Source organism: Cervus elaphus, chromosome 1, assembly GCF_910594005.1.
Source record: "Cervus elaphus chromosome 1, mCerEla1.1, whole genome shotgun sequence".
NCBI classification, from domain to species: Eukaryota; Metazoa; Chordata; class Mammalia; order Artiodactyla; family Cervidae; genus Cervus; species Cervus elaphus.
In genome coordinates, this window is record NC_057815.1 from 55,148,536 (window position 1) to 55,168,472 (window position 19,937).

General features: G+C 48.2%; 1 protein-coding gene across 9 annotated transcripts in view; it reads left to right on the forward strand.

Annotated features, from left to right (window-relative positions):
• Positions 1-19,937, forward strand: part of IRAG1 (inositol 1,4,5-triphosphate receptor associated 1) — a 119,645-nt gene that overhangs the window by 44,421 nt on the left and 55,287 nt on the right. For 4 of the 9 annotated variants that reach the window (XM_043903037.1, XM_043903064.1, XM_043903029.1 and 1 more), the window contains exons 2-4: positions 1,363-1,520; positions 16,364-16,464; positions 17,572-17,642. In XM_043903037.1, the coding sequence (XP_043758972.1) occupies positions 1,363-1,520; positions 16,364-16,464; positions 17,572-17,642 (330 nt within the window). Of the gene's footprint in view, positions 1-1,362; positions 1,521-10,125; positions 10,220-16,363; positions 16,465-17,571; positions 17,643-19,937 lie in introns of those variants that run through there. The other 5 variants (XM_043903090.1, XM_043903099.1, XM_043903071.1 and 2 more) reach the window with 3 other exon arrangements.

Consider the following 19,937-nt stretch of genomic DNA (forward strand, 5'->3'; position numbering starts at 1 on the left):
AACACTGCCGCGTGCTCCTTGGCTTATTCTGGATCTATTGTCTAGCCTTGAGCCAATCACTGGTGAGATGGATGAGATTATGCTGACTGGGGTCAACCCCAACCAGTTGTCAAGGTAGCTACCCCATGGGGGAGGGTTCAGTTCAGTTCAGTCACTCAGTCATGTCCAACTCTTTGTGACCCCATAGACTGCAGCACGCCAGGCTTCCCTGTCCATCACCAACTCCCGGAGCTTGCTCAAACTCATGTCCATCAACTCAGTGATGGCATCCAACCATCTCATCCTCTGTCGCCCCCCATCTCCTCCTGCCTTCAATCTTTCCCAGCATCAGGGTCTTTTCCAATGAGTCAGTTCTTCGCATCAGGTGGCCAAAGTATTGGAGTTTCAGCTTCAGCATCAGTCCTTCCAACGAATATTCAGGATTGATTTCCTTTACAATTGACTGGTTTGATCTCCTTGCAGTCCAAGAGACTCTCAAGAGTCTTCTCCAACACCACAGTTCAAAAGCATCCATTCTTCGGTACTCAACTTTCTTTATTTTTTTCCTTTCTTTTCTTTTTAATTTATTTTTTCAGAGAGCTGAAAGAAAAGGGGAGGGTTAAGTGTGGCTTTGGGGCAGCAACCCAAGGTTGCTGGGGTTGTGCACTGCACAAGGCACATGAGATCCACCCTGGCTGAGCCTCCAGAATCATGACTGTAGCAGAGTCCTGGCAGGTCCAGTGAGGGCTGTTCCTCAACCGAGGGTCAGAATTGCTGCTGAAGGGCATGAGATGAGGCATGGGGCAGGAAGTCAGGAGACACCATCCCTTCTTCCTCCTGCATCTAACCAAGCAAGGTTGTAAGATATAGTGGCCACCAAATCAGGAAGATCTTGATTCAAATGGTTGGTCTTTGTATGATTTGGGCAAGTGGCTTTCACTCTCCAAATAGTTCTCTTATCTATAAAATGCAAATAGTAATGCCTACAGCATGAGGATTAAATTAGGTGATGTTTGTAATGTTCCTAGATAATGCCTAACACCCAGTAGCTGCTCAATAAATGGCTGACAAACACAAGTCTGGTTCCCATTGGAGTGTCTTCCATCGGTTATGGCTTCGAGGAGTTCGAAGCATCCTTCTGGGATGGCTGTTTCCTGTACAGCCTAAATTAGATGCAAAATCTCTAAGGTCGCCTCTGACTTTGTAAACAGAGCGAAAGAGCAGGAGGAAATGCAATTCCAAATGCCCTCTGCTCGCCTATTTTAGCCCTTGTTGATGCAAACTCAAGCAGGCGCTCTCTGCGGTTTGTGGCTCCTGGAAACGGGACCCGGCATGGGTCAGGGATGGGACTGGATTTGACTTGTCCTTTTGGCGTCTCCTCAGCCTGTGGAGCCCAGGCCTCTTGGAGCATCTTTGGGGCTGACGCAGCGGAGGTTCCGGGCGCACGCAGTCACTCCCGCCAGGAGGCTGCCATGCCCCACATTCCCGAGGACGAGGAGCCCCCCGGAGAGCCACAGGCAGCCCAGAGCCCCGCCGGCCAAGTAAGTGCCCCCTCCCTTCCTGCAGCTTGCCTGGCCGGGGCCACGCCAGGCGCCCTGGGCTGAGGCCGTAGGGTTTGCCACCAGCCTTTGCAGGCGGCAGTGGGCCTGGGGAAGGTGTGTGGCTTCCACACCAAGGAATAAACTATCCAGAGGTCATTTGAGTTGGCCCCCACATACCCTGAGAGTGGAACCTCCTAGGCTGTGTCTGACTGAGGTCTCCTGGGAAGTCACACTGCCCTCCTAGGATGGAGAGATACCTGGAGGAGAACCACCAGCTTGGAGGGCCTTGTCCTGTCAGGGCTGTGGGCACCAGCATAAGGTCACTTAAACTGAATCCTCTTAAAATGAAGATCAAAGTTTCTTAGTAAATAGTGAGAAAGGGTGTCAGTAAGATTTTATTATAAAAAAGGAAATGAAGAGAGTAAATTGAAAGGTTTCAGTGAGGTTGAACTGTACAAATGATATTGTGAAGATAAATTTTTAATCAAACATATCACACAATATAGCTTATATGCTAATTTTTAGAAAGAACAGAGAATTCATCAAGTATGTTGATTTTTGTATTACATGTTTTTTATGCCAATGAAGTGATCTGTTCACATGAGGTCACAACCTTTACGTTTTACTTTATAGCACCCTCATTAAGAGATTCTGCTTGTTTGATATTTAAGGGCTTCATTCATTTTCCAAAGGACCTCTTTCAATCTCTCAATATTCCCTCATGAAGAACCTATCTTTCCATCATCCTCATAATTATGAATTCATTTGTTAACTGGTCCAATGCCATGAGCTCCTCATTGATCTAAGATCTTGTACGTGACGTTCTCTGACATGGTGTTTTGAACTTGATGAACTTTGCAGTTGGTTTGCACTGAACTTATACATCCTGTTGTTGTATCTGACAATTCTCCAAATGTCCCTGAGACCGAGGCAGAGACACTCGTTAAGCGAGGGAAGGTTATATGAGCTGGCATTAATTTGATACATTTGAAAAGTGGGCAGATTCTAAGTGAAAAATTTCATGTTATAATGACATTTGTTTTCTTTTCACATTATAACTGTGGGAACTACGATAATAAATACTTAGAAAAGAACAGCCTCTTGTATCCCCACATCCCAAGCTCATGGGACTGAGATGCTGTAGAACTTGGCAGCCTTGGAGAGCCCTTGAGTTTCTAAATGACAGTGAGCCCAGCGCCCGTGCCCCTGGCCGTAGGCACAGCTCGGGGCTTTACTGAGCCCCACTCCCGGGAGCGTCCTGGGCTATGGTGGGTGCTGCTCTCAGCTGCTCTCAGCAGCTCCAAGCTGTTCCTCCGCTCCTCCGCAGGTGACATCTAGCCTTCCCCGAACTGTGTGCTCTGCTGCTGCGCCTTTCCTGCTGCTGCTCCTAATCACGTGTGGACAATTCCCCCAAAGTGTTACCAACAGTGACTGTAAGGTTTACCCAACAAACATTTTGCTAATCTACTGAAATCTTGGAGTTTAAAGAAGGGACGTACAACACAGAGTAAAACACTTGTGTGTGTGTGTGCTCAGCCACGTCCGACTCCTTTGTGACCCTGGACTGTGGCCTACCAGGCTCCTCTTTCCGTGGAATTTTCCAGGCAAGAATACGGGAGCAGGTTGCTGTTTCTTCCTCCAGGGACTCTTCCTGACCCAGGGATCGAACCCTTATTGCCTGCATCTCCTTCATTGGCAGGCAGATTCTTTACCACTGAGCCACCTAGGAAGCTAGACTAAAACACATCTGGATTCCAATGTCACTGCCCCCTATCCCCAGGTCATTCCCTTCCCCAGGTCCTATCCCCTTAGCATCTCCACCCCTCAGCCCTGGATCAGTTCTTGCTGTGGTCATCCTTGACCCTGTCCACTTTACTCACAATGACAGTGCCCTTAAGACAGGTTCTGATGCAAAATCTAGCTCCTGAATCCTGGGCAACTCCCCTGAACAGCTGCCATGCCCTGCTCCCCAAGTATTCAAGTGTTCCTAAAAAATAAATTAACGAAAGATGGGCAAAGACACAGCTCCATCCTTCAGAGAAGAGATCCTTTACACATTAAGTTCAGTTCCTCTTGGTTTCAAACCTCTCTAATTAAAAGACACTTCAAACCTCCACCAAGATGCAAGACCAGTCAGCACAAAAGCCTGCTGGCCTTTCCCCTCATCATGGCTTCAAACCGCACATAGGTGTAACTTCACTGGGTCAGAGGTGAGGGTGAATTTCTAGGGGTAACTAAGCAGTGAGAGTGTGCCAGGAGCTGACCATACAGATGAGGGTCAGAGAGCCCCAGCGGAGCAGCAGAAACTCCAGATTCCAGCCCCCGCAAAATCACTTTCCCGAACCAGGCTTCTATAACATGGACCCTGGGCCCTCAGGGTCTCTGAAGGTCCTCCATGTGCTCATGGGGAGATAAGAAAATAGACAGACTGTTTGTGGGCCTCAATAGCCTCTGCAGTGCCAGAGTCTATCAGGAGAAGGACCCATGAGGAACCCGGGTGAGCTGGAGCCAGGATGCCCAAATCCTATGAGAGGCCCATTAGCACAGGATTTCAGAACATGGACTCTGTTGGAGTGAGGCCATCCTGGGCTGAAGTCATAGCTCTTCCACATGCTGGCCAAGAGACCTGATGTTGAGTCTGTTAACTTTTCCATACCTCTGGTTCCTCATCTCTTCCCCAGGGCGAGTGTTAGTGGCTGCCTCTTGGACTCTCTCTGTTCAGCCCAGCCCTTGAGGGCCTTCTTTGGCCTGAGGGACTGTGGAGCTGGGACAGGTTAGACCCCATGCTGAAGGCTACATCAGATTGAGTATCCTTTTATTCTCTGCCCTGACTGACAGGCCCTGGGCCTCCCTGAGTCCTCCAGAAGCCCACAGGCATCCTAAGTAAAGAGTATCTTCCTCTGCAGTGCCCATCGGACAACCCACATGGGGCTTCTCCGGCAGCTGCAGCCTCAGGAGACAGTTAGGTCTTGAGAGTTAGACTGGAGCCTTGGGGGCTGGAGCCTGAGTTGCTCAAAGCAGCAGAGGAAGCAAGGGGAAGCAAGGTTGGCCAGGAGGACTGGGCTGGAACTCCTGGTGCCGTGTGAATTCCCACTCTGTGAAACAGGGCAAAAAACAGACCATGCTTCCGAGTTTACAGCTCCCTGGGGTCCGGCCCTACTTCTGGTTCCTCAGGCCCCAGCCCCCACTTCTCATCACTGACACGAGCACTAGCTGAGGCCTTCTCACACAAAAACACAAAAGATCCTGTTTTTCTTTCTGCTCACACACACATACACACACACACACACACACAAACACACTCATAAGCACACGAACACTCATATACATGCCAGACCTAAACACACTTTCACACATACACAGACTTGGACAGATAGACAGAGAGATATACTGTTTAAGATACCAAGCAGAAGCTATAATCAAAATGCACAAAGAACTAAAGCCTCCCGACGATGCCCTCTGGTGAGGCTGTGTCCTGAGCAGTGTTTCCTGGGTTTGCCTTTGAACAGGGAAGGGCCGACAGGGATGAGCTGGTAGCCAAGAGGCTCTGGCAGGAACAGAAGCTATGAGGATATGAGCCCAGGACCTTATGGGATCACAGACTGACAGAGCGGGAAGGGATCTCAGGGCACATCTAAGCCCCTTCCTCTAAAGACAGGCAAAATTCTGCCTGGTCTAAGTCACCTGGGAGCTTGTTAACCCTGGATTCCTCTGCCAACTTACACCTGCTGGACCAAAGTCTCCTGGGGAGGACCTGTGCGGTGGTTGGCAGCTCTGCTTCATGGTCAGGCTGGAGCCTGCCTCCCCCGACTCCCTCAGTTCTGTCCTCACAGCGGCCTGTTGTGGGTGAAGACCCACAGATACATGAAGGAGGTTTCTGCGTCTTCCTAGAGCCTCTCTGCCTCCAGTTCCTCCAGGCTTTGATGCCATGGCACATTTCAGAGCCTCCTCCAACCCCTCCCCACACATACCAGCCTGTCTCTGCCTCACTGTGGGGCACCAGACCTGGCCCCAGGCCCCAGAGGCAGTGTAACCAGGACATCAGCTCTTTCCAGGCCTGTGACCAACAGCCATATTAGCACCTCCACTCACTGGAACTGCATGGCCTCCTCAGAGGGGCCTTACAAACCTCAAAGTACGGAGACATTCATATTAACTATAAGAGCCCAGTTCTCACTGGATCTCACCCTTATCCCCCTTCAGGGGCTTTGGAAGGCCCCAGGGACAGGTCAGTGTGAGCTCATAAGCTGACCTCATATCTTTCACATCATCTCCTCTGACCACCATTCTCTAACCACTCCCTTACCCCACTTCTCCATTATCCATAAAGCCACTAATAACAGCTAACCTTGTGCTAACTAACTCTTTTCCTTGTTGTTCAGCCACTAAGTTATGTCTGACTCTTTGCAACCCCATGGACTGCAGCACACCAAGCTTCTCTGTCCTTCATTATCTCCTGGAGTTTGCTCGGATTTATGTCCGTTGAACCAGTGATGCTATCCAACCATCTCATTCTCTGCCGCCTCTTCTCTTTGGCCTTACATCTTTCCCAGCATGGGGGTCTTCTCCAACGTATCCACCCTTTGTATCAGGTGACCAAAGTACTGGAGCTTCAACTTCAGCATCAGTCTTTCCAAGGAATATTCAGGGTTGATTTCCTTTAGGATTGACTGGTTTGATCTCCTTGCTGTCCGAGGGACTCTCAAGAGTTTCTCCAGCACCACAATTCAAAAGCACTGATTCCTCGGCACTCAGCCTTCTTTATGGTCCAACTTTCACATCCATACATGACTACTGGAAAAACCATAGCTTTGACCATATGGACCTTGTTGGGGTTACTACTCTATTAACTCACTTAACTTTCAAGCCACCTTATGAGGTAGGTATCATCAGTCCCATCTCGTAGCTGAGCAAACTGAGGCTCAGAGTAGTTAAGTACCTTCCTCCAGGGTCACACAGCTTGTAAGTGAAAGGCCCAGGATTCGAACCCAGGCAGCCTGGCCCCAGAGCCCACACTCTTAGTCTATGCCCTGCACTGAGCACTGTCAGCTTTGGCACTGGGGCCTCTGTGAGAGGTGCTAGGATCAAGGGAATGCTGTCCTCTGCTCTCAAAACCACTTGTCAGAGTCAGCCAACCTGGGCCCTGTAGCACTCACCGCCTTACAAACCTGAAGTGCCACAGCTGTGGTCCTGATAAAACAGCACGCTTGGGTGTGCCTTGAGCCCTAGAAAACCAGGCCCCCATGCTGTTCCTGCTTCAGGCCGCACACAACTCATTCCTCTCACTCCAGGCCTGCCCGAGCACCTCCTTGGTCCAGTCAGTCCCAAATACGAAGGAGTTCTGTTCCGAGAGTGCCTTTGTAAGTCTAATTTGTTCATAGGTCCAAAAAAGTTAGCCTCGGTACCCAGCTAACGCAATCGGCTGTAGACTACTGTACTGTAATAGGTTTATAATACTTTTCACACAAGTAATACATAAAAAAGCACAGAACATAGTAAGCTTTTATACTTTCGGACACCCTGGGCTTGAAATAAATATACTGTACTCCTGCCCTCTATAGAGTACTGTACAGTGAAGTACACAAAAGCACAACTGCTTGTAGAGGATGCGTGCGTGAGACAACGTACTCTAGATGTGTGAAATAGCGTGATTTTACATGCAAACACACATTCCCATCTTTGAAACTTCACAACTTGAAGGTTCGTATGTAGGGAACTTACTGTACTGCACTTTCTGATCCTCTAGACAGAAACTGATGTTTAACCCTCACACACAGCAGCATCTGGTTGACATGATCACTGCAGCACTCAACTAACCAGCAGCATCCTTGCTCCCACCCTGACCCCTACCCCAATTATTACTTAATTGAAAATGAGGTTGGAGTGTTTTCTGGAGAAGCAGCCCTCTGCATGTAGCCCTAACAGGAAAGGATCTGTTTGAGGAGTTCCTAGAACCTCTGACCATGAAGCTGCGGGGTCTCCCCATCTTTTGGCCCAGAATTGGATAGCATGGTAGCTGCCACCATAACAAACCTGGAACTCTCTCCCTGTTTAGTGTAGTAAGAGACACATCCAGACGCACCACCATCATCCCGCGTGGCTGTCCTGTTAGAAGAGAAGAATTCCAAGCAGGGTTCCCCAAACAGCCAGGAGTTCCGGAAGGCACAGGAAATGCTTCTGTTTCATAGGAACATGAGACGTTAGCCATGTGGCAGAGTGAAGGGGGCCTGCACTTCATCCCTGAGTGTGACCCTGGGTGGGTTATTCATCATGCCTCAGCTTCCTTATCTATAAGCTGAGTGTTACAGTAATAGCCGCTCACAACAGCTAACTCTTAAGGCAATTCCAGGCACTATGCTAGGTTTATGTCTATATGATCTCATTTAGTTTTCTCACTAACTCTGTGAGGTCGGTATTATTGCTCTTCCCATTTATAGATGAAGAATTTAAGCACAGAAAAGAAAGTAAGGTGCACTAGGCAACACAGCTAAGGGGACTGTAAGAGCCAAGGCTCAAACCTAGGCAACTTGACTTTACCAGAATAATATATAGCCAGTGCTAAGTAAAGTACTCAACTTTACTTAGTACTCAACAAAGTTCTCAGTCCCTCATACAGCACAAAATGGTCTATTAAAAAGTTTCCACAGGTATCACTGCTGTTGGTCCTCTAATGCCACTGTGGGGACAGAGATCATCATCCCCAGGAAACTGGAAAGCTCAGATCACTTAGGTATTATATCCGGATGCAAGGAGAGAAACTAACATGTGAGGCTCCTACTGTGTTCTAGGCTAAGCTCTTTACACTCACGATCTCAGATGACCTTTATAATGCCCTGTAAGTTAGCAATGCCTGTACCCATTTTATAGATTAGGAAAGTAAGTCTTGGGGAGGTTAAGCCAGTTGTCCAAAGTCACATAATGAAGAAGTAACAAGGCCTGAATTTCACTGCCTCGTGGCTCATAGCTGAGAAACAGGCCTAGAATGATGGTTTTTCTTCTTTCTAGTCCAGAAAACACCCCATTACAATGCAGTGGAGCTTGAGCACACAGGAAAGGGATGGCAGTTCGCTGACGTGTAGCAGGTACTCAGCAAATACAGAACTGAATTTAATTTGCTCAATAAATGTTTATTGAATTCATTCACCAAGCGTTTATTGAGCTCTAACCATCCAAGGCCCCACTCTCAGGGTGTGTACTTCCTTGTGGATTTACAGTTGAATGACAGGTCTCTCTGATCTGACTTGCTCTCATGACCTTCTCTGATCAGGGACTGGAGGATCTTTGTTCTTTGCCACCCTCAGAAATATCTAGACCTTAACACATGTGACTGTGTAAGATGGATTGCCAGCTTCACTCTCCACTTCACCTCCCCTTGGCTGTTCAGACCCTGTGTTCACTAGTCAGTGGGCTATGGTTCCATCTATACCCCAGTGGAGGCCCCTGGAGAAATTCATGCTCTACACTGGTGGGAAAAGGGTTCAGGACTCAAAGAATCAATCCTCTGTCAGGAACAAGATGAAGGTGAAATAGATAATGCATGTTAAATACTTGGAAACTGGTAAGGACTGTGCAGAGTGGGGAGACCCCCCACCACCCTCCCAACTAACCCTTTGAGAACCCTCTTACTTTCTGTGCTTCCTATGTGACCGACAGTGCTCTAAGCATTTTACATGAGCAATTCTAGATCAGTATGATTATTATACATTTTACAGATGAGAAAACTGAGGCAAGGAAGTACACTCTAAGCACAAGAAACTGAGGAGTACCTTGAATATTCCATTTGAAGATTTTGAATTCATCCTTATCTCATCCTGCCCTTTGCAGAAACAGGCTCTGTTCAGATCTTCAGTGAAGTATCTTCAAATAAACTGTCAGTAAAGCATTAGAGTCTGATGTATAAGATATTGGAGATATCTACTGGGAACCCCCAAAGTAGATATTATTATTATCTGAATTTTGTAGAAGTTACATAATTGTCAAAGGTCACCTGATGTGTCATGGCTGAGTGGAGATTCAAACCCATTTCTGTTGAGGTGTTCCCACCACCTTTGCCTCCTTCCCTGGTCCCACCCAGCCGTAAATCCAGTGTCTTAGACACCAGAAATCCCAGGCATGGGAGGTAGGTGCTTGATGCCCCATCCTCTGTGGAAGAGAAGCTCAGAACGTGTCAAGAGGACTGTTCTACCAGGATGGCTTTTAGTGGTTTGGGTCAGAGAGTAAGAGTTGTGAGGTTATAGCTGTGGAACTGTCTGGGACAAAGCTGAAAGTGCTTTAGAAATGTTGGTTATTACAGATGGTCAGGAATGTATATTACAATTATTGATCCTATTATAAGCAATAGAGTAACTTGTCTTTTTCTTTATTTCTCTGAGTACCCTTTCAGGTTGCATTCCTTTAGGGTCAGGAGCTATGTGTATATCTCCAGTCCTGAGCATAGGCTCTTGCATATGTAAGAGCTTAGGGATGGATGGTTGTGTGATAGGCTGGGTGCCTAATTGGCTGTATGGATGATTAAATGCCTGGACTTAAGGGAGGAGGAGATGGACAGGAAGGAGGAGGAGAGGATAGAAGATAATCATGGGTGAATGGCCACCTGGTTGTGTGATACCCTCCTCCCCAACAGAGGAAGGCTAATAGACACTGTGCACTTTCATACTTCAAAGGCTGATGGCACAAGAGTAAAAACAGCGATGAAGAAGGTAGGATAATCTGGGGGTGGGTGACCCCTGACTGGGGCTTCCCTGGCGCAGTGGTAAAGAACCCGCCTGTCCATGCAGGAGTTCCCAATCCCTGGGTTGGGAAGATGCTCTGGAGAAGGAAATGGCAACCCACTCCAGTATGCTTCCCTGGGAAATCCCATGGACAGAGGAGCCTGGTGGGCTACAGTCCGTGGGGTCGCAAAGAGTCGGACAAGACATAGCAACTAAGCAACAACCCCAGACTGGTGGGAATAGACTGGACGATGGCCGGAAAGAGGATCTACAGAGGCAAGGCAGGCCATGAGTGATGGGGAAACCCACACAGCGGGCCACGGGGAGCTTTCCGGGAGCCAGACTCTGATCCTCCGCGCTTGGCAGGGAGGAGCCCCAGGTCCAGCCAAGCTCGGCAGAGGCACTTCTGCTCTCTCCCATGCTCTTAGGACTCATTGCTGGAATAATCATTTTCTCGGAAGTCCCCAGAGAATCCTTTTATCCTGTCACGAGAGTGCTAAGCCTCTTTGCGGCCAGGGCCGTCTCTCCAGAGGCAGTCCTTGTTTGCCCTCCGGGCTGTGAGAGAGGGACCTGGGGATACAGCTACAGCAGTGCCCACCCTCCGTCACCATCCTCACTGTCATTGGCACCCTTAAAACCGGCCTGGAAAATGGGGATTGTTTGCTTCAACTAATTTGAGAACAGGAAGGCCAGGGAAGTTAAGTGACTTGCCCGAGGTCACCGAGGTGAGAAGCCAGTGTAGACCTCCCAACTTCACCACCCCACGCTGCCTGCCTGCACAGTCCTCTCCCAGACCGGCTGCCAGGCTCCCAGTGCAGGAGCTAACTCCCCACTCCTGGGCTGGGGGTGGTCTGCTGCTCACAGCTTCCGAGCCAGGGCTCGTCACGTGACATGGGGGAAAGGAAGCTAATATTCCCGTCTGTGACACTGGCCTATATTTATCCCTGCGCCCAGGCAGTTAGGAAACTGTGGTGCATTCTTGGGAATTTATGAGTGAAATAAACATTTAAATGTTTCTATAAGGCTTATTTAAAGAGAACAAAATGTGACCTGCTGGCTTATTAAAGGGCAAGCATGCTGGGAGATGGCCCAACTCCTGCAGTGCTCGGCTGACTCCAGGGAAGGGGAGGGATCCCTGGGGAGGCTGGGCCCTGGAAGGTGAGAAGGGTGCCCCTGTTATCTTTCCTCCAGCTGTGTATTCAGCCTGAAGGGCTTCCTGGAGGAAGGGGCTCACTGTGTAGGGTACAATTTGGAAGAATAAGAGAGGCGCGTCAGAGGCCTGCACAAGCACCAGAAATGAGGGGAGGTGAGACCCAAGACCTGGAGACAACTTGTACGGGCAACGTGGGTGGCAGGAGGCCAACAGGCCTGGCGTTTGTCTCTCCCCAGGGTTGTGCAGCCCTGGACAGTCTGGTTTTTATTGTTGTTGGTTAAGTGGGAAGTGAAATATGAAAAAGGGGGAAAGAAAAGAAACATATTCATCCCCTATTCCACACTCAGGGCTTTTGCTTTCGTCTTCTCACCTCCCCTGCACGATTCTGTGAGGTCAGGAGGCATTCTCACCCCACGTTGTTCATGGGTGTCCTGAGGTTCATCCTCGGAGTTGCTGGAAGGATTATGAGAAAACACACAGGAAGTGCCTGGAGCAAGGCCCCGCAGGCAGTGGGTTGGACTAAATGCCACTTCCTTCTATGCATGTTCGTTTCTTTGCTTCTCCTGTAGGTAAGAGTCATCTCTACTTTGTCTGAGATGCAGGTGGTGAGCAGGAGTGGAGCCAGGTCGGGGAGGCCTTGGATGTGGGCTTCCCTGGGAGGCCTTTGTTACTTGGGCTTCTGTGGCCGTGTGTCCCATGAAAGACGTTCTGTGGCTCCATGACCGAAGTGCAAAGTCCTCCTAATTGAACTCCAAATGGTTGTGTAGATGCAAAACTAAGAACAATCTCCTCCAAACCAAAATCCAAAGTCATTAATTGAACCCCAAAGGTACCAATAGCAGACTGTAACATCTGACACTCATTGAGCATTTACTAGCTGCCGGTTGCCCTTCTACAAGCTTACCATCTGGAGCTGCCACACTTAGCAAATGAAACAGTTATGTTCATGCAATATTTGGGACATATGTGTTAGTCACTCAGTCATGTCTGACTCTTTGCTACCTCATGGAATGTAGCCCGCAAATCTCTGTTGTCTATGGGATTCTCCAGGCAAGAATACTGGAGGGGGTTGCCATTCCCTCCTCCAGGGGATCTTCCCGACCCAGGAATCGAACCCTGGTCTCCTGCACTGAAGGCAGAGTCTTTACCTTCAGAGATCCTTCACACTGAATACTTTAGTGTAAGTATTTGGGACCTACTTACACTGGAAAATTAATTGTTCTTTATTTGAAGCTCAAATGTAACAGAGTATCCTGTCTTTTATCTGGCAATCCTATTTCTACATCAGTCTGTGGAATTCTTGTAACTATGCTGTGAGATAGCTATTTTATAGATGAGGCACAGAGAGGTGAAGTCACTTGCCCAAGGTCACACAACTAATGTGAAAAGCTGTATCATGAACTAGTGTGGCTCCAGAGCCTGAGTCCTGAAGTCCTGGAGCCAGGAACCTGCCTGGCAGATTCTGTTTGAATGCGCCGCCCAACAAGCTTTCTTGAGGCCCTGCCTTCTGTTTTGGCAGCTCAGAGCGGGAGCAAGGATGAGTATTTACACAGCATTAAAACCTGGCAGAATTCACCCGGAGGGCCCCTGGACTCTTCCCACACTCTCTCCTGACTGCTGACTCCCCCGTTAAAGTGAAACCCAGCCAGCACAAGACTAAATGTTCCCCACAAAAACAGTTTTGCAGAAAATTAGATATGGCCTGGAGCTTTCTGTGAGCTGATTAGGGAGAGAACAATTTGATTTTATTAGTGTATATTTTGTACACATTGGAAGGAGAGCATGAGGACATTCCAGGGCATTCCATCAGGGGATTAGAGGATTTCTCCCTGATTGCTTCGTGCCTCTTGGCTTTTAAGCAGTTTCAAATTGTGTGTGTGTCTGTGATTACATGCTTGGCACTCGCCACCAGGGCCTCGTTTCTGCCTTTCTGTGTGGGAATCTTTGCCCTTGGCCTTCCTCTGGGTGAGGGTACCAGGAGCCCCGTGTATGACAGTCACCTCTGGAGAGGGACTCATAGTCACCCCTTTCACCAGGAGTCAGGGAAAACTCCACTGGAAAGTAGTCCCTCCAGCGCCTTGCAGACCAGTTACCTCACAGCGTCAACCTTGAGGGCACCCAACCGGACCGGCAGGACCGGCGGGACCCTACCTGGGATGGGTAGCAGTGGGGAGGAGGGTACTTCTACCCCACTCCCCTCCCACTGTGCTAGCTGGGGAAGTATTTCAGAGGTCCTCCTGGTTCACCTTTGTCTGCGTAGGCCCTAGCATAGACCATAGCATGTAGTAGGCATTCAATAACTGTTTTCTGGATAAACAGACAGAATTAAGTGTAATAATGTGCAAAAGTTTACAGACTGGCCGCTCTCTTAGACTCTAAGACTTTTGAAAACTTTTGTGTCAATCATTAAAAAAAAGGAGGGGGTTAAAACAATCTGCACCATGAAGAATTGAATGGAGCTGGAAGACTAAGCTGGGTTGGGGAGGAACAGAGAGAGGGAGAGAGGGAAAGGGGTGGGAGAAGAGTAAGCAAGTTATTTCACATACTCCATAGTCTATGCTCCAGCTACACTGATGAATCCTTAGTGCTGTTATGCCTTTTACTAAGGCTATTTCCTTTGCCCAAAACCTCTCCCCTAATATCTTCTATTTAACTAATTAAATTTGGCCTGGTCGGGTCTTAGTTGCAGCACAGGAGCTTCACTGAGTCACGTGGTATCTTTCGTGTGACACACAGACTCTCTGGTGGTGGCTTGTGGGCTTAGTTGCTCCGTGGCACATAGGATCTTCTGTTCCCTGATCAGGGATCAAACACCTATCCCTTGCATTGCAAGGCGGATTCTTAACCACTGGACCACCAGGGAAGTCCCTCCTCTAATATCTTTGTATTGCAAACTCATATTCATCCCTCAAGAGCTAGCTTAAATGTCCCCTCCTCTGGAGAGTCTTCTCCAGCTCCCCTCATAAGAGTTCGCTTTGCTTTCTTTTGAGCTTGCAAAGAATGTGGTTCATCCCTTATCACCTGATATGTATTACCAGTATGAGTTACTTCTCTGTATCCCTTGCTTGTCTGTGAGCTCTTGAGGGTCTTGTATCTCATACTGCTTCTGGCACATGATGCATAATTAAAATGTGTTTGTTGAGTGAGAGAGAAAAGTGATTTGACAGTGGTATGACAGTTTATTGATATATCAGTCTTGTGCTAAGGTACTTTCTCAACATTATTTTTAATCCTCACATCAGCTTTGTGAGTTGTCATGGGGCATAGAGAGGTTAAGTAGCTTGCCTGAGGACACACAGCTAGTGGATGACTAGCAGAAATTTGAGGGTGTGATTCTTCCAAAGGAAAAGGAAAAAGGCAATGCTGCTTCCTACTCCTACCCAGCCAGAGTCCTTGTCCGAAGTTTCCTTCCATGTGCTCAGGGATTCTGAGGATTTCTCCCTGTCTCATCCACTGCAACTCCCTCCTGCTGAAAGATTGTGGAACACAGGGATCTGGCATTCCTTGGCTGGACTCAGAGACTCTTCCCCAGCTCACCTGGCCTCATGTTTGAGGCCAAGGGAGGGAATAGATGCAGATGAAAATGGAAGAGCTGGTTTCACTAAAAGTTGTGGGAATCAAGAAGTCCAGATAACTCTGTATAATACCTACTTGATAAGAAAAAATAATGTGAAAACAAGGGAGGGCCACCTCCCCACTTTGCAAAAAGCCAACCCCTGCATACCAAGGGCTAAAGAACACAGCTCAGCCCGGCTCTGTGGGGGCAGCCCCCAGGCCATGGCTTCATCGAGGCCAGTAGAGGTAAGAGCACTAATGCCCAGAGGCTCTAGAAGGACATGACCTCCATAGAAAGAGGCCGTGGGGACCCACTGCTCTGAAGCTCCAGGAAGCTGCACTGATATTGTAGGTGGTGTAACATGCTCAGGAGCAAAGGGAGACAGGTCTTTGGTAGGGAGAGTAGGGCATTCACAGAGGGCTGGAACATCACACACCAGTATGGGAGAGCAGGGCAAGGAGAAGGAAAATGATGAAGGATCATAAAAGAGGACCCCCAGAGAGTCTCCCAGATATAACTGGGAACAATTCTGAGATGGATATACTGGGACATCAAGTGGCAGAAAAATCAGAGATACCATTGTTACTGTTCATTGGTCCTATTTCTGTCTCCAGTCCACTTAGGTGTGGGAAAACACAGGTTGACGTGCATCTTTATGAATTCTGTTGTATATCCTATACAGCATGCTTTTATTTCATTCATTCATTTACTCACTCAACAAATATTTATTATACATATTTGTAACATACAAATTTGTATGTTACATTTGTATACATAGGGTTTTACAATTCACACAGCCATTAGCAGCATAACAGTATACCATTTTTCACTACAGCTGCTCCAACTTACAATGTAATAACTTTCATTTTGGTGGCTAGAAGTTTTGTTCTATTTTGCTTAGTAGTTGCAAACTATCAAAAATTAAAGAATTGGCCTGTAACTTTTGTTATTATTTCAGAAATGTTTATTTATTAAAACATTTTTACAAAGTTAGAAAAGTTAAAAACCATGTTCCATTACCCATGGAAAAAATTACCTTTATTGAAATGTCACAATTAGCCAAATGGAGGACTGTCACTGGGTATCAGGAATGTGTGTGTCATCACCTTTTCTTCTGGCCTGCATCCTTCCCCAAGCAGGCTGGTTGCAGCCTGAGGACTCTACTGTTCTTTTCCTATTAATATATTGTTAGTGAGAAATAACCAGGAATTGCTTTGTCGTTTCCTAATCTTAGTGCCTAAAAGATAAACCAAGTTAAGCTAGGTGAATGAAGGAGAAACTTTTTTTCTTTTTCTTTTTTCTGGATAATCCAAATAAACTGCCTTTGGCCCATATCAAGAAGGCTCTGGTATCACGACGCTGGAATAAAGGTCCCAGCTCTTGGAAGCTTAACTCCATCTGTGTTCTTGTTCTAAATCACCAGGACCCTGCCACCGCAGGAATATCTTGCAGTCCACCCACCATCATCCTGACTGGGGATGCCAGTTCACCGGAAGGAGAAACTGACAAAAACCCGGTCAACAGGTACATCCTATGTGCCTAATCTATGCAATAAAGTCCACTATTTCCTAGCATGTGGGATTAGACAACTCTATTGTTTTTGTTTTTGTTTTTGTTTTACAAATCTTTTCTTCTTTCTTGATGATTTTATTGATGAAATATAATCAAGCGGTTTTTCAAAATGGGAGAGAGAGCATGGCATTTTTCCATTATCTCCCCCTCCCCCATATTATTTTCTCTCCTGGATTCGGATCTTTGCACTTGGCTAACCTTTAAGAAAAGCACAAATTATAGCAGGGGAGTTTCCTATCATATCTGTCCATATATTTGCAAACAGACCTGAAAGATGTGGATTCTTGACTAGTATTCTGCCCGTGTGGCAGATGACCTCGTGGGAGGAACACGGGCTCAGATGCACGGGGACGTCACTGCCTCAGTCTTACACAGCACTAGCTCATGCCTTCGTCTAACTGGAATGAGATGGTCTAAGTATAATTTCCAAAAAGTTACCAAGATAACTCTAATACAGATATGTAATGAGCCTGTGTCAAAGATTTATTTAACTCATTAATGGGGTGGGGGGACCATCAGGAATACAAAACCAGTTCCAAAGAGAATACAAGAAATGGACATACTTAATATAATCAGTGAGGACAAGAAAGCTGGAATAAGATTGCCAAGTTAGATATAAAATAGGTTAATGTTTCATGGGACAATGAAACCTTATTTTTTTTTTTTAATGTTTTTTCCCCAACAGAAATCATCTGCATCTCTACCAAGCAATTACTCACATTTTATGAGTTTTCTGCAAGTTAGATACTCAGAGTCTGAGCCCTGATAGATAAAGTTGCATCTCCTCAGGGAAGTGGTTTAGCGAGCCTCAGAAGCACCTGGTTTTGGGGGGTGGGACTTGTTCAATCAATCACACAGAGTTGGACCCCATCCCCAGAGTTTCTGATCCTGTTGGTGGGTGGGGCCTGAGAATGTGTGTTTCTAACAAATCCCAAGCTTAGACGAGATTGAAAGCCATGCTCTAGGATGACTTTGAAAGCATAGGCAAACATCTAGGCACCTATTTACATGCTCAGTGGACAAATTTTCTTAACAAGGTGATTCTGTCCTGTCTTTCAGAGCCCACAGTCCCCACAGGAGGCTTTCTCACCGACACTTGAAGGTTTCCACTGCTTCGCTGACTTCTGTGGGTAAGGGCTAGGCTGATTTCTCTTATTTCTGCAGCCAGAGGTAGAGGGCCAGTTGAAGGTGTGTTTGAGTAGGAAGACTGAGGTCTGGCAGCTTGGCCTCCTCCCCACTCCTGTTTCTCAGATGAGTCCGTTCCTAGAAGCCCAATAGGGCAACATCGATGAGCCCTCTGTGTTTGAGCCCAGAAGTATTACATCTGATTTCAGTTTGTTTTGGTAAAAACAGAAGTCCTGGGCATACAGAGGAAGAAGAGGCAAAGGGAGACAGAAGGGCTGGGTGAGCCTCTCCGCCCCCAGCTAGAAAGGCCCACATCCAGGTAGGTGTGGGCTTAGCTGCAAGGCTGGCTGCCCCAACCACCTTCTCCTTCCCCAGGGTATCTCAGAGCCTGCTCTGGACCATCTGAACACAAGTACAGGTGTGGTCTCTGCCTGCATGTCACTCACTGTTGGTGAGGAGGCTGACAAGTGAATGGATAGAATCAAGACACTGTGTGGCCAGGTCCTACCCAAAAGGGTTAGGGAAACTGAGTCAAGAAGGGGACCAATTCTGGCTAGAGACGGGGAGGGCTGGATAGGTATTCCAGATGGGAGAGTATCTGAGTTGTGCCTTAGAGAGGTGGACAAGAGGGAGGAAAGTTCATCTGGATGGAAGAAGCAACATTGTTGGGGAGCAGGAGCCTTAACAGAGCAACTGAATGCTTTGCTGTGTGTATTAGTCACGACTCTCACATCATAGAAGCTCAGCTTAAATTAGCTCATGCCAAAAAATAAATAAAAGCCAGGGTCTGTGTTTTCAGGGTGTGCTAACCCCAGGTGCTCACGCTGGGTCATGAGCGATCATCTCATCCGCTCTCCCCAGTCTCCTCTCTCGTGTGCTGGTTTTCCTCTGGGCAAATGTCTATGAGCAACTAATATCCCTTCAGTGAAAAGAGAGTTCCTCTTCCCCATACACCCAACACCTTCCTCAGAATTGCCTCTCACTGCCTCGCCTGGCCATCCCTGAGCCAGCCACCCAGGCGGACTGAACTCATGGACTGGCTGAGGATGGTACACAGTTCCATTACTGGTACATGAGATGAGGTGGGCGACAGGGTTTAGCTCCTTCCAAATTCCCCAACATGACTAAGACTCCAGTGAGCTTCACCCAGTGCAGACTGGGGAGCTCTGACGGGAAGAAGGAGGAAAGGAGGCTGGAGAGGCACAACGGGAGCCATTCACCACGGAGGGGCTGGAGGAGAGGAGTCCGTGGCTTGAGGAAGAGTGGCTGGGCCCAGCTGGGCATCTGATGTCACCCTGGGGACCGTGAGGAATCCTGCTGAGCTGAGGCAGGAGGACTGCATGGGCAGAGGAGGCTCTGAGGATGGTCACTCTGAGAGGCAGCGGAGGATGGGATGGTGCAGGTAACCTGGAGGTGGAGAGGACCTGGGAGGTGCTGATGTAATTGAGCAAGTAAGTTACAGCTGATGAGCAAAAATGGAGATGAGGCACAAGTTCCAGGGATATTTACTTGATGATGAGTTGGCGGGACCTGGGTGGACTGAGAAAGAGGAGAGTGTGGAGTGACTCCCATGTTTCTGAGCACCTGGATGAGAGGTGGTATCCCTCACCCAGGGAAAGTCTCCTGGAGAAGGGGCAGTTTTGGAGAAGGATAGGGGTAAGGTTTGGAGCAGGATAGAATAAGGGTAGAGGGGCTTCCCAGGTGGCACTAGGGGTAAAGAACCCGCCTGCCAATGCAGGAGACATAAGAGACACGGGCTCGATCCCTGGGTCAGGAAGATCCCCTGGAGGAGGGCATGGCAACCCACTCCGTATTCTTGCCTGGAGACTCCCATGGACAGAGGAGCCTGGTGGGCTACAGTCCATCGGGTCACACAGTCGGACATGACTGAAGCGACTTAGCGCAGCACAGGGGTAAACAGTGTGAACAGAGGGAAAAACGATGGAAGGTGGCCTTGGAATTGTGTCCTTGGCTCATTAAAGGAGCAGAGACCCAAAAGGAGGACACTAGGGGAGCAGATAGCACAGGTGGGGCTCCTGATGGTAGAGTTTAGGACAGGGAACCTGGGATTTCATAATCATTGAGACAGAAGACATGCCACAGCCATGGGCTGGTGGGGCTGGGCCTGCTGAGGGAGCCTGTCTGTCCCCACGTAGCCCTCTCCAGGGCCCGGAATTGGGCCGAGGTTTGGCTGGCCGAGTCCACTCTGGGCAGCATCTGTGGGCTTGGGGCTGGGGGTTGGGGGCAGGGCCGAGGCCCTGAGACACCAAGGATTCCATGGGTCTCACCTGGAGCTCACT